The sequence below is a fragment of the Rhinolophus ferrumequinum genome, chromosome 28, assembly GCF_004115265.2.
Source record: "Rhinolophus ferrumequinum isolate MPI-CBG mRhiFer1 chromosome 28, mRhiFer1_v1.p, whole genome shotgun sequence".
Taxonomy (NCBI): Eukaryota; Metazoa; Chordata; class Mammalia; order Chiroptera; family Rhinolophidae; genus Rhinolophus; species Rhinolophus ferrumequinum.
Window position 1 is genome coordinate 4,951,144 of NC_046311.1, and position 13,249 is coordinate 4,964,392.

General features: G+C 54.3%; 1 protein-coding gene across 3 annotated transcripts; it reads right to left on the minus strand.

Moving 5' to 3' along the window:
• Nucleotides 1–856: 856 nt before the first annotated feature.
• Nucleotides 857–12,420, minus strand: ISG20 (interferon stimulated exonuclease gene 20). Of its 3 annotated transcripts, XM_033100382.1 has the most exons (4): nucleotides 12,270–12,420; nucleotides 11,746–11,997; nucleotides 2,078–2,278; nucleotides 857–1,082 (listed from the first exon to the last, which is right to left on the minus strand). In XM_033100382.1, the coding sequence occupies exons 2-4, from the start codon at nucleotides 11,971–11,973 to the stop codon at nucleotides 903–905; spliced, it is 609 nt and encodes a 202-aa protein (XP_032956273.1). In that variant the 5' UTR covers nucleotides 11,974–11,997; nucleotides 12,270–12,420; the 3' UTR covers nucleotides 857–902. The 3 variants fall into 3 exon arrangements, with proteins under 3 accessions (XP_032956273.1, XP_032956272.1, XP_032956274.1); XM_033100381.1 differs by lacking the exon at nucleotides 12,270–12,420 and having other exon boundaries at nucleotides 11,746–12,119; XM_033100383.1 differs by lacking the exon at nucleotides 12,270–12,420 and having other exon boundaries at nucleotides 865–1,087; nucleotides 11,746–12,114.
• Between the last annotated feature and the right edge of the window lie 829 nt (nucleotides 12,421–13,249).

The window sequence follows — 13,249 nt, forward strand, 5'->3', positions numbered from 1 at the left end:
CTGCTCAAAACGCACCGGTTCAAATGTCCTTAAAACCCCAGCGATTCCTGTGTAGTGGAGCTGAAGTGGGACCCAGGCAGGGGTTAAAATAACTCTGTAGCTAATGAGCAGTCAGCGCCTTGGTTTGGACCCTTCTCCCTGTATACTACCCTCTCCCTTAGAGGGCAGGGTCTCCCAGCAGAGTGAGGGGTCCCCTGACCCCTCAGGTGGTCCAGAAACTACCTACCTGTTATTGACATTTAGTGGGTGTTTGAGCTGTCATAGGGTCTTTGTATGCAGCATCTCCTGAGAATCCTATGAATTGTTAGAATTCCCTGTTTTACAGATGCAGAAACTGAGGCCCAGAGAGCTTAAGTAACTTGTCCTACATCACACAGCTACTCAGTGGCAGAAGTAGGACTCTAACCTAGTTGTCTCTGACTCTAGAGTCCACTAGGTCTGCTTCCTCAGTTTACAAATAAGAGGAGGAGTGACTCCCTGAAGGTCACCAGAGGTGGCACCCATCACACTTTCTGTACCTTTGCTTCAAATCTCACCATTGCTATGGCACCAATATCGAGATAGGATGAATGGACCTCTGAGTTGGGTGCCACCCCCCATAAATAGGGCCACTGCTCCACGCATAAAAGCAACTGGAAAAGGCAGGCAGAGGCAGGCCTTATTGATTAAGTCACATGCCACCTAGATTCCTGGAGCTTCTTCTTGGACCCACAGGATTCAAGATATTAAGGAAATTGACACTTGTGCCCCCATTACGCCTCAATCCTTGGTCGCCCTCTCAGCGCCACACAGACTGGGCCCCGTTCCCCATTACCCGGCTCAGAGAGAAGAACGGAAAACACAAGGAGAGGACTGATGACAGAGTAGAGAAAATTTAGAGCCATTTTACTACTAAAGATACATTATCCAAAAGTGAGGAAGTTGCTGTCCTGAGGAGATGAGCGTCTTTGGTCCCTGGGGAAGGGGCGGAACGGAGCCGACACCGCCCGGTGGGCAGCCCTCAGCGGGCGCGAATTTGCTGGGAGATCTGATAGAGCTTCATTGCTGCTCTGGCATCTTCCACGGAGCTGTGTCCGGACCAGCTGTTCTGCAGACACAGGTACAGAGTGAGACCTGGAGAGGCCCCGTGTGATCCCAGCCTTCCCTGCTCACACCCCCTCTTCCAGGGCCCCAAGGTGGGCCAGGGGCCAGAGCAGGCCTGGCTTCCCCGTTAGTCCTGGGTCCAGGACGCTAAGGCCCAGGCGTGGCACAACACCCAGCATCCTGACAACCAGGCTGTGCCCTCAAGGCGCTTACTGACGGATGGGGGCACCGCTGTGTGCTGGCGGACAGAGAGGGTGGAAGCAGCTCTAACGGCCCTGCTGGGCACCGAGGAATGTGTTCACAAGGTGTTTCTAAAGTGCCCCTTGCCCAGTCAGTTGAGAAGGTGTTACTCAGTGAATCCCGTGCTGGCCATTCTGTCCTTGATGCCTCAAGGCTAACAGAGGGGCCCAAACTCAGGCGCTTCCCCTGCTCCCTGTGTGCTTCCTGCTCCCAGCCGAGGAGCTGGGGCTCGTCATGTCCGCTCCCGCAACCCTCTCCTGCCCCGCTCTGCTAACACTCACCCGTCGGACTCCATTCAGATCTGGCCCCGCCACCCATCTTTCATCCCTGTCCCCAGGACACTTGCCCGTCTCTCCGTCAGACACTCCCCACAGCCTGTGCTGAGGTGCCAGTTTGGAGCCACCTCCCCAAAAATGAGTTCCTCCAGGTCAGGGCCTTGGCCACCGGTGTCCCCGGCATCTGGTCTAGGCTGGCTCAGAGTAGGCGTGTAATAAATATCAGCTGACCTGCAACCCTAACAAAGACACTGCCCCCCTCACAGCCGCTCAGAACTCGGGGGGACACAGTGCATGCTTGGGTCCAAATATTGACTCTGGAGCCACTTGGGCAGCAGGGAGGCAGGGGTGGGGGTGGGGTTAGAGTCTTGGAGGGGAGGCCCAGGCCCCCAGAGCAGACCCTCCTCGTGAGGCCCTGCCTGGGCTTTCCTGAGGCCGGCTTTTTGGTTCCCAGCCTGGGAAGGGAGGACGGTCCTCACCTGGATACTCCACCCAAGGAGCCGCTCGCTGAGCACCCGGAGGGAGACGCGCCTGCAGTAGGACAGCTTGGCTTCATGCCACAGCAGCCAGTCGGTGGCTGTGTCGTAGATGTTGTAGCCACTCATGTTCTCGTTCAGCGCCTTAAAGTCGTGTTTCAGGTCATGACCCACCACCAGCTTGCCCTTCAGGAGCTGCAGGATCTGGCCAGGAAGACACGCACCCCACACATCACCCAGGTCCTCGGGTGGGTCTGGGGCAACTTGGTGCTGTCATGGAGCTGGTAGGGAGCAGCCCCTCTGCGACTTGCTGTGTGACCTTGGGCAAATCACCATCCCTCTCTGAGCTTCAAACATATCATCCACAAAATGAGAACATGGGACCAAGTCCCTCCTCACGTTTAATAGTTTAGGCCCATCCCGATTCCTTCAGTGGTTTCGATGTGGAATAGCACTGTGTGAGATAGTGGAAAAATAGATACCGGTCTCTGCCCCCAGTTCCTGACTCAGAGCTCCTGAAAGCCTTGGAATTTCTGGGGTGATAGGGGTGTCTTTTGTTCTAATGAGGTGACTCAGGTGGGCTCCTCGATAGGCGCTGGTCGCTGGAAAGACCAAGCCAAACTTGGAAGCTTGGTTTTTTCAGTCCCGCCTCCATGAGAAGGGAGAAGGGCTGAAAAGAGAGCTAATGATCGATCGTGCCTACGCGATGGAACCCCATAAAATCCCCCAAGTACAGGGTTTGGAGAGCTTCTGGGTTAGTGAACACGTGGAGGTTCTGGGAGAGTGGCCCCCAGACAGCGCATGGAAGCTCCACGCCGCTTCTCACCTACCTGCCCTACGCTCCTCTTCCTTCTGTATCCTTTACTATGTCCTTTAATAAACTGGCAGATGTGTTTCCCTGAGTTCTGGGAGCCGCTCTAGCAAATTAATCAATCCCGAAGAGGGCGGCTTTGGAACCTCTGATCTGGAGCAGATTGGTCAGGAGGACAGGTCACCACCTGGGCTTGTGACTGGTGGTGTGTGTGTGTGTGTGTGTGTGTGTGTGTAGGGGGCAGTCTTGTGGGGCTGAGCCCTTCACATCTCCAGGTAGAAAGTGTCAGGATTGAACTGAATGGGCGGACACCCAGCTGGTGTCTGAGAATTACTCATTGGTGTGGGGAAGTCCTACACACAATTGGTGCCCACAAGTGTCAGAAGTGAAGTGTCTGTTAAAGTAAAGGGGATACACAGGAAAGAAAGGCGTAGTAGGGAAGAACGGGGCTTTCTCCTTACATAGGAAGGAAAAAAAATCGAGCTTTTCCTTTCCACAATGGCTAGCACTTACTGACCATGTCCCATATGCCAGCCACTCACCTAAGTATGTTTTGCGTATTATGTCATTTAATCCTTTCAACAACCCTACTGCGGCAGGCAGAATAATAATCTCCTAAAGATGCCCAGGCCCTAATCCCCAGAATTTGTGAACAGGTTATATGGCAACAGGAAATTAAAGTTGCAGGTGGACTATTTAGGTTGCTAATCTTTTGACCTTAAAATAGGGATTTTCTGGGTTATCCAGGTAGGCCCAGTATGATCCCGAGAGTCCTGATAAGTGGAGGTCAGAGCGATGCAATGCCAAGACTTGACACATGGCTGCTGGCTTTGAAGAAGGTGGAGGGGGCCATGAGTCTGGAATGAGGGTCGGAGGCGACATGGGTTGACTCTCAGAGCGTCCAGAAGGAACACAGCCCTGTCCACACCGAGATTGCAGCCCAGGGACACCCATGTCGGACTTCTGAACCACAGAACTGTCTGATGGTAAACTAGCGTGGTTTTATACACCATCGAGTTTATAATGGTACTGCAGCCACAGAAAGCTAATACAGATGTGAGGGAAAGGGGGTCTGGATGGAACTGAATTTTACAAACGAAACAACTGGCGCACCAAGAAGTGGAGTAATTTGCCCAGTTACTCAGATGATTTTAAATAGAAGTGTGCAGGTTTCTTGACACTCCTGTCACAATAAACGGAGTGTGATTCCCCACGCCTTGCACATGGGCTGGCTGGCCTGTGTGACTTCTGCCTTCTCTATGGAGCCGGTACCCCTGGATCCCTGAGCTACCCCCGAGTCACCATACTGGACAGGGCACATGGAGATAGACGGGCATGAGGTGCCCCAGTGCCGGACACCAGACAGGTGGTTGAGGGAAGCTTCTGGTGATTCCAGCCGCCGGCCTGCAGGATGCCTCAGCTGACCAGCTGTCCCCGTCCGCCCAGCCCTGCCCAGATGCAGGTGCGTCAGTGAAATACATATGGACATTTGTTTGAACCTCTAGGTTTTGGGGTGACTTGTTGGCACCATTAGCTAACGGGGACAGTCCGCCCATAGGAGAGCCAGCCTTTAAAGCCAAGGGGTGGGTTCCGGTGCTACTTGCTACCACTGCGCTTTGCAGAAACAGCAGGCAGGTCTGCTCTGTGCCTGGCAGCCTAGTGGCCAGGCTGCAGGGGGCAACCCTGATAGTGCCCGCAGCCTGGTTCCCCCTCCATTCTCTCCTCCTCTCCCATGGCGGCCTTACAGAGAGCTTGTCTCTGGCCACACAGGCTAATCCCCTTTCTTTACCTTGGCTGCCATTAGACTTGGGGGGCAAAGGGCCTGAAACAGACTTGGGGAAGCTGCAGGGGTAGCTCATGGCTGTCTCAGGCCCCCCTTTGGACAGCTCTTGGTCAGCCTGCCTCTCTTCCTCTGTGCCCAGCCAAGGACTGTAGTCTCTGGACCAGGGAGGAACCTTCTGGATGGCTAACACCTTTCCGTGTCCTGCTTCTGCCTCTAGTGGCTTCCTGTAACTTCATGGGCCTTCGATATGCTCACCATGGGTCATTGTGACCATTTTACAGAAGAGAAAGCTGAGGCTCAGTGAGGTGAAGTGACTCGTGCGAGTCACAGCCCTGGAGGCAGGGTCTGTCCATCCATCAACAGGCAATGTCACCGGCCTGCCCTGCCGTTCTTGTGATTTTGTGGGACGTCCTCTGGACAGAACCCATGCTTAGCACAGGGACTGGGGACAGCTCGTGAGACACCAGTGCTTCTCACACTGGTGTCCCCCTGAGTGGTGAGGGCACATGACCTCAGAGCAGTGGCTCCGGGGGAATCCTGTGAGTGGAGGAAAGGGCACCAGCTGGCACGCAGGGAGGGGAAAGCACACGCGGTGGGGGATGGGTACGTCCCCGCGGCTGCGGTCACGTGTCTTCTCTTGCTGACATCCTTTATGTTTCCAAACAATGTGGCCTGTTTTCCCCAGCGAGGAGCTGGCTCAGGCCCAGCTCACACACAGCACCGAGGGAACTATCTACCATTCTAGAGACAGCCGCTGTGGTCCCAGACCTAAGAGGGCCAGGTCATCATGGGGTGGATTCCTGGGGTACTCATCGCTTCCCGAGCCCAGGGGTCTGTGTGTGGGGGGCCTACATTTAGCACTACAGGAGTCCTCCTGAGACAAATAGAATAAGAGGGGGTGGAGATGCAGAGAAAGACGAGGAAGTAGGGAAAAGAGGAGAACGGTCTATTTCGTGGCGAGATGCCAACAACCCTTGAGGACAGAGTCCTCGGGAAGGGCAGGGAAAGGCCCCTGGGACTTGCTGTGTGGCCTCGGGGAGGTTAAACACTGACTCTGGGCTTCAGTTCCCCTGTTGTAAGGTGAAGGCCTGGAGGTGAGGCAGCCAGGGCTCCCCTGGCTTTCTGAGGCAGGGCTGGGGAGGGGAGGGGGGACCTCTCCAGCCCAAGGAGGGGTGGGGAGGCGCCATGGCGCTGGCGGGACCTCAAGACTGTGTGACTTGCTGGCTGCTGGACCTGCCCTGACTCAGCATCATGAGGCAGATGTGTCACATGCAGGTGGTGACTCTCAAAATCCTGGGAAGAACTAGAGACGGGACAGGGCAAGGGACATTTATCTATCTGCCTTCATCATGCTGGCACTGGGTCAGGTACTTTCCTCACTTCATGAGGACTCCACAAGAGTATTCTCAGTTCTGTTTTACAGAGGAAGGGGCTGGGGATCAGAGAGGTTAAGGGGCTTGCCCAGGTCACACAGCTGGTGAGCTGAGAGCGGAGATCCGCTGTCTGGATCACCCAACGCACTTCTTGTTATTATAGTTGTTCTTACCAGCACCTCCTGGTAATCTAGAGACTATATTAGCATTATTAGTTTCAGATCAGAGAGCACAGCTGGGCCCACCTCAGAACTCAATGAACGTTTCTTGAACCAGGAATACAGACCCTGGAAGGCGGGGATCATCCTACCGTTTTACCAACAGGGAAAGGGGGCCACAGAACAGTGTGTACCCATGTCACACAGCAGGAAGTGACAGGCCTCGGTGCCGGGGTCTGCCTGTATACTCTTTCCACTGTGTTTCACTCTAGTTCTAAGTATTCCCAAGATGTGCCTGATCAAAAAAGTCACCTGGGGCCCTTGTTAAAAATCCAGAGGGCCGGGCCCTACTCCAGACCTATTGAAGCATAATCGCCAGGGTCCCAGGGTATTCTCTGCATGTGACGAGTTTGGAAATCTCTGCGCTGAAACTTGTTGAGCAGTTTAGAACCTGCTGCTCCCATTATGTATTCATCCATCCATCCTTTCATTGGTTGATGTATCCATGCATTCTTTCTTGGCCGCCAGGAAAGGTGGCTGTAAGGGAGTCTAAATACTGTCCTTGTGGAGGCCCAGGTCCCTTACTGTCATGTTCAGGAATGGCCCCGGTCCCCCTCTGTCCTTTCCCCTGCTCCCAGCTTGTGCCTGCTTCCCACAGGGCAGCTGACCCTGGGGGGACCTGAGTGACGAGGTCATCCTTCTGCATCTGGCTGAGCCCCAGAGACACCTGCCCGGTGGTGCAGCCCTGTCAGGCTTTCCAACCGTGGCAAGGACTGCTGCGCTCGTTACAGATGGAATAGCTCCCTGTTCACAAGCTGCTGTGGCTTCCCTCTGTCTGTGTCTCCCTCTAAGCCACGATGCTTCATGGGATTCAGTTTCCTTGTTTGCAAACTGAAAATGCAATTACCTTCCCAGTCTCCATTGTGGGGTCGATACTATTCACCATACTTGGTTAACATCAAAAGAGCATTAAATTACAGAAGTGAGATGCAAGTCATTAAAAATTACTGTTAGAAAAAGGAAAAACAAAGAAGAGCACTAACCTGCCAGGTGAGAGCCCTGAATCTGAGCACTAAGTTTTATCCCAGATTGCTGTGTGTCCTTAGGCAAGTCGCTGCCCCTCTCTGGACCTCTGTCTCCTCATGGGTTCCCTCTTGTGCTGACAGTTTGACTTGTGGGCTCTCTTTAGACCAGAGTTTCTCAGCCTTGGCACGCCTGATACTTCCTGGATGTGTGTGTGGTGGTGGAGTGGCTGTCCTGATGTCACTAGCAGGCCCCCTGCCCACTTACGGCTCCAGATGTTGCTAAATGTCCCTGGGGGAACAAAATCCCCCCCAAACTTGAAGAACCATTGCTCTAGATGATGGTCAGACCTAGAGGTATCAGAAGATATCAGGCAATGACTTTACATTATAAAAGTAATGGAACCACATTACCAAAAATAAAAAAGAGAGAAGGGCTGGAGTGGGCCCGCTCATTGTCTCAGTGCCCCCATGGCAGCAGTGCCCCCTGGGGCTCAGGGGCTCCCCAGCCCTCCTAACTGCCATGGTGGAGGGCTCTCCACAGACGGGACCCACTCACCAGTCCCATGGGAGGAAGAGACAGGTAGGTGGGTGGCCTTTGAAAGATACCAGCATGAAGTCAATGCCTGGTGCATCCTAGACTCACCTAAGTGTCACCTGGCCTTGCAGGGTCTGATCAATGGCTGAGAGGCTTCTGCCCTTTGGAGGACCCCAGCATATCCTGGGGCCCATGAGCCTGGTCTCTGTCTTTGGGATTAAAACACTACGGGTGGTGAGTGGGGTCATGCTGCCTCAGTGTCCTTGTTCCTAAAAACAAATGACAGCCATTTGCTTAGCCCTGGGCCTCAGTTTGCTCATCTGTAAAATGGAGTGATGATATGCGTGAACTACTTCCCTGCCTTGTGGTCGGGACAAAGGCAGTGGTGCGTGAAAATGCATGAAAAGTGCTTAGAACAGCGCCGGGTCACGGTGCTGTGCTTCTGCCATCACGCCAGCTGTGCAGAGGGTCCTCCGGAAGGGTACAGAGAGGTTTAGCCACAAGCTGGAGGACACAGCCGTCGGGGGCAGAGCTGGATAGGACCCACGTCCAGTTCAAAGACTGTGTGCACGCTCGTCCCCCTGTACTGTGCGTGTATGACTGCATCTCCCCAGCAAAGGCCTGCGGAGGGCAGAGGTAGCTTTGTTCATGCAGGTGCCAGGACTCCTGTGTGACAGTACGGAGGGTGAGAGACTCCCACTGGGGGGTCCCCTTGGGGCAGTGGGGTGGGGACACTATAAAGGACTCCTCTGGCCTGGGCTCTCCACAGTGGTAGCATTTCTAGGGGTAGGAAGAGTAAGGGTTTGGCTGAAGCACAGGTGGGTGACGGCTGAGCTGTGAGAGAAGGCAGGAAAAGTAGGTAGGTCGAGCCTTGGAAGACTATGAATGATGGGCCAAGGGGATCTTGGGCCATGGGGAGTCATGGGAGATATTTGAACGGGGGGCTGGGAGGCTGTGGTATGAGCCAGGCCCGGGGAACTTTCTCTGGCAGCAGTGTAGGCAGCAGGCAGAACTGAGAGCTGGAGTCTAAGATCGCAATTCTAGATGGAGTCCGAAAAGGGACTCTGATGCATCAGCGTTTCTGCCCTTCTCTCTCCACGGGCACATTGGTGACCGTCCGCCATGAACCAGGCACTGTGCTTAGAGCTACAGGCTATGTGCACAAGAGCAGGGAGAAGCAGCACTACTCCCCTTTCACTGGTGAGGAAACCGGCTCAGAGAGGGCCCATAACCTGCCGAAGGTCACACAGACCAGTAAGGGACAGAGCAGGAAGTGTGACCCCCCAGTTGTGGTTCCAAAGAGCCTCCTGGTCTTCGGATCCCTGCCTCACTCCCTGCATGGCTAAGTGCCTACTCTGGGCAGGTCTCCATGCCACGCACGAGAAGCCCTGGGCCTGGCATAACCTCCAACTGAGAAACAGAAACTTGCACACCACGTCTGGATAAGCACTGAGGTGTCCTGCTTCCCAGGCCAGCGCCGAGGTGTCCAGGGAATTGCCTAGGGATGTGAGAAGCGTTTCTTTGCTGCCTCCTGTCCCCCAGCTCCAGGCTCTTCTGCCCCTTTCGCCACTATGATGGGGAGGAAGGCTGGGGAGGAGGAGAAAGGAGGGGTCGCGCTCTCCATCTGGCTGCTCGGTGGAGTTTGAATATGGGCAGCTCCTTGCAGTGTCCCGTGGGGACCTGGACAGACCCACCTCCTCTTTCTGCTGCTTCCCCTTCTCAATGACTCTGCTTTGGTCTCCTCCGTCCTCACATTTCCTGCTTTCTAATCATCTGTCTGCCCCAGGTGTCTCAGGCCCTTGTGGCTGCTCCCTAGGGGTTCTGAATCTCCTCCCCACTGTCATCTCTTCCTCACTTCCATCTCTCCTTCACAGCACCCCCTACTCTAGTTTTCTTGAGACTGGCTTTGATTCTGCCCTGCTCTTGCTCAAGAATCATCAGTGGCTCCCGGTGGCCCACTGAGTTGCAGACACAGACTCCTCCCACCCCTTGCAAATACCACCAGCCTCATGGAGGCTTTCCAGAACCACCGTGAGGTCCTGTGCCCCCTCCCCAGGGCACCCCAGGATCCTCTAGTGCACTGCTGTCCAATAGAAATATCACGTGAGCTACACATGTAATTTTCAATCATCGAATAGCCATATGGTAAAAGTTAAAAAGAATAGGTTAATTAGTCTTAATGTGGTTTATTTAACCTAACATATCCAAAATATTACCATTTCAGCATGTAGTTGATCCAAAAATTAGAGGTATTTCGTGAAAGCTCTAGTCAATTCCAGTGTGTACTTTACACTGACAGCCCACTGCAGCCCAACCAGCCACACCTTACTGGGCACCCAGCTCTAGAGGTTTTGAGCCTGAGTTGGAATCCTGACCATCCCTTCCCCATTCTGTTATCTGAACTCGGGCAAGTTACTTACTGTCACGGGCTGAATTGGGTCGCTCGGCCCCATGTCCACAAAATTCACTGGTCGAAATCCTAACCCCTAGTTCCTCAAAATGTGACTTATTTGGAAATAGGATCTTGGCAGATGTAATTAGTGAAGATGTGGTCATATTGGAGTAGAGGGAGGCCCGTAATCCAAATGACGAGTGTCTTTGTAAAAAGAGGACATTGGCACATTGAGACACACACGCAGGTAGAATGCCATGGATACATGAAGCAGAGATCGGAGTGATACCTCTACAAGCCAAGGAATACCAAAGATCGTCAGCAGCCACCGGACGCTAGGAGAGGCCTGGAACAGATTCTCCCTCAGCCCTCAGAAGGGACCCTCAGCCCTCAGAAAGGACCAACCCTGTTGACACCTTGATGGAACTTCTGGCCTCCAGTACTATGAGATAATACACCTCTGTGGTTTAAGCCCCCTAGTTTGCAGTCCTTTGTTAATGGCCATAGCCAACCAATGCACTTAGTTCAGGCGAACCTCAGTTTCCTCATCTGTAATATGGGATTGCAGGGCAAACAATCATGGTAGCTAACAGCTTTTGAGTACTTCCATGGGCACTCTCTCCAGGCGCCATCTCAGTCCTCACAGTAATCCTGTGAAACTGCTACTGAGAAACTGGGTACAGAGAGGTGGAGGAGCTTGCCCAAGGTAACTGAGCAGGTAAGGAACCAGCCGGGATTCAAACCTGGTTTAGCCCCTGAGAAAGCTCCTGGCAGGTTGTGCGAGTGCTAGGGGGCATCCAGCCCTTGCTCAGTAAATAATACCTATGGTTGTGGCTTTATCTCTAGCACCTGGAGACTGGCGCACATGCGGTTAGGGGAGTTGAGGTAAATCCCGATTCTCTGTGTTCTTCTTGGACTTCCCCACGCCCCACCAGCCTAGAAACCAATGAGTTTGCTTGCCCTTCTGAACCTTCTCAGAAGTGACTAATCTGAGTGCCACCTTTAGAGTGGCTGAGTTTGCTTTCTATTTGGTTAATTCAGAGAAACAGAAAGTTAAACTAGAGAAGAGACCACAGCCACCTCAAGGGAAAGACGGGGGGCGGGGGGCGGGATCTTGGGGCCTCAGACTGATGGACGGTCTGCAGTAGGTCTGGGATCAAGCTCTCCCCTCAGCCCAGGGGCCTCTGGTTGGTTCTCAAGGACCAGGAGGGACCCCTGCCAAGGGCCCAGCCAGTAACGGCCTCTGCCCAGGACCCGCCCCCACAGGACAGCTTGGGGTAGAGGAAAGAATGGGGAATCCATCCATCAAATCAGTGTAGGGGATATTACGTGGGACTCCGTTTCCCCGTCATAAGACCAGCAAGGGGACCAGATGCCGCGATGACAGCAAGCCTTCTCAGGGATGTGATACAGATACCAACAGGTGTCTCTCCACTCTGGTGCTCCCCACACAGGGGTAGCAGGGAATCTTACATTGCTGGGGACACAGGTGACAGATCTGGCACCTGGGGAAGGCACCAGGGAAGTGTGTTATGTGTGTGTGTGGGTGTCTGCAGACCCCGCTGACTTGGCTAGCAAATGGTCCTTCACTCACCTCCAGCCTGGCCACAGCGAAGGGGGTGGCCTGCTCCATGTGCTGGCGTGTGATCCCGCTGACTCGGGTTCTGTAATTAGTGATCTGCCCTTCCGGCCGGATGAACTTGTCATAGAGCACGTCTCCGTTGATGTCCACGAGGCTGCAACGAGCCAAGCCGCTCTCCTGGTGGGGCCCGACTCCCACCATCTCACAGTCCATGCTCACCACCTCCATGCTGCTTGCCATGTTTCGCTGGGACGCTCAGATATGCTGGAGAGCAGGTGGTAGGACAGCCATCACCTGAGGGCCAACCGAGGCCCCAAGCCTCTTCAGCCACCACCCAGCCAGCCTGTACTCTTTGCCCTGCCCTTTATCACAGATGCCACCTGGCAAAGGGAAGTTGGCCTCTTGTCACCCCGCCCAGCCTGGCGGTCCCAGGGACTCTGGTCACGCCTGGCAGCCTCAGGACCAGGAGGCCACCTTCCCTGGCCCGCCACCCTGGAGACATGCATTGAACCTCCCGTCCCGGCTCCCATCCTTGCCTGCCTGCTTCCTAATGCATGGGGCGCCTGCCTGCCTCTCTGTGGCTGCTTGTCAGCTACTGCAGTTGCTCTGAGCAGTGACTCATCTCTGACTTCAGGTCGGGAATCCTGACCCTGTTTCAGTTTCAGGTTCCTTTTCAAGTGAAGTCAGGCGCAGGAAGCCAGCACGTGGGCTGGCTGCTCCATCTCTTTGCACGGCCGGCCGATGGGGAAGCTCGGTGGCGTGAGTCAGGACTGACAAAGCTGGCAGGCAACATGTTTGGCTGTCCCCCCTTTGCCCGTCCTCCACCTCATCGCTCAGATGACGCTGCTGACGCTGGAGGGAGTGGATTGCAACATGTCTCATTCCGTTCTCACCCTCCGCCTGTAAAATAAACATCCCCAGGATTGGAGCCTGGGGAATGTCGCACAGCTTCCGGGCCACTACCAGTCTGACACTCTGAGGTTTTTTATGGGGCAAAGGGAGCTGGCTCTTGGGACATGGAGGCTATTCATTGGGAAGGACAGGAGGTTGAGATGCGAGGGGCACTAGCCCCCACCCCAGCGTGGGAAGGCAAGGAAGGAGTGAGGAGGTCCTTACGGTCTTCATTGGTTCAGGGTGCCTCAGAAACAGCCATCTGTCTGTCCTCAGTAGGCTCTGGGAAGGGACAAGCAGGCCTGGAGGGACCACGCCACCAGCCTGGTATATTTCCTGTTGGTTACTCTCTCCCTCTTAGAACGATGCCTGGCGCGTAGGGAGCACTCAAGATTTGGTGAATAAATGAAATGAGTTACAACGGGGGCAAACATAGAATCAGCATCCCGTGAGATCGTCCATCATACACTATGGTGAGATTCACCCCTGAGTCGAGAGTCCCCCATCTTGGCTCCTACCCCAGATCCATTCAGAATAAGCACGGAGCCGTGGGACCTGATTGTCCCCAGTGGTCACAAAGATTTGAGGCTTGGAAAGGAATTTCCTGAGATCCATGGTGTTTTCA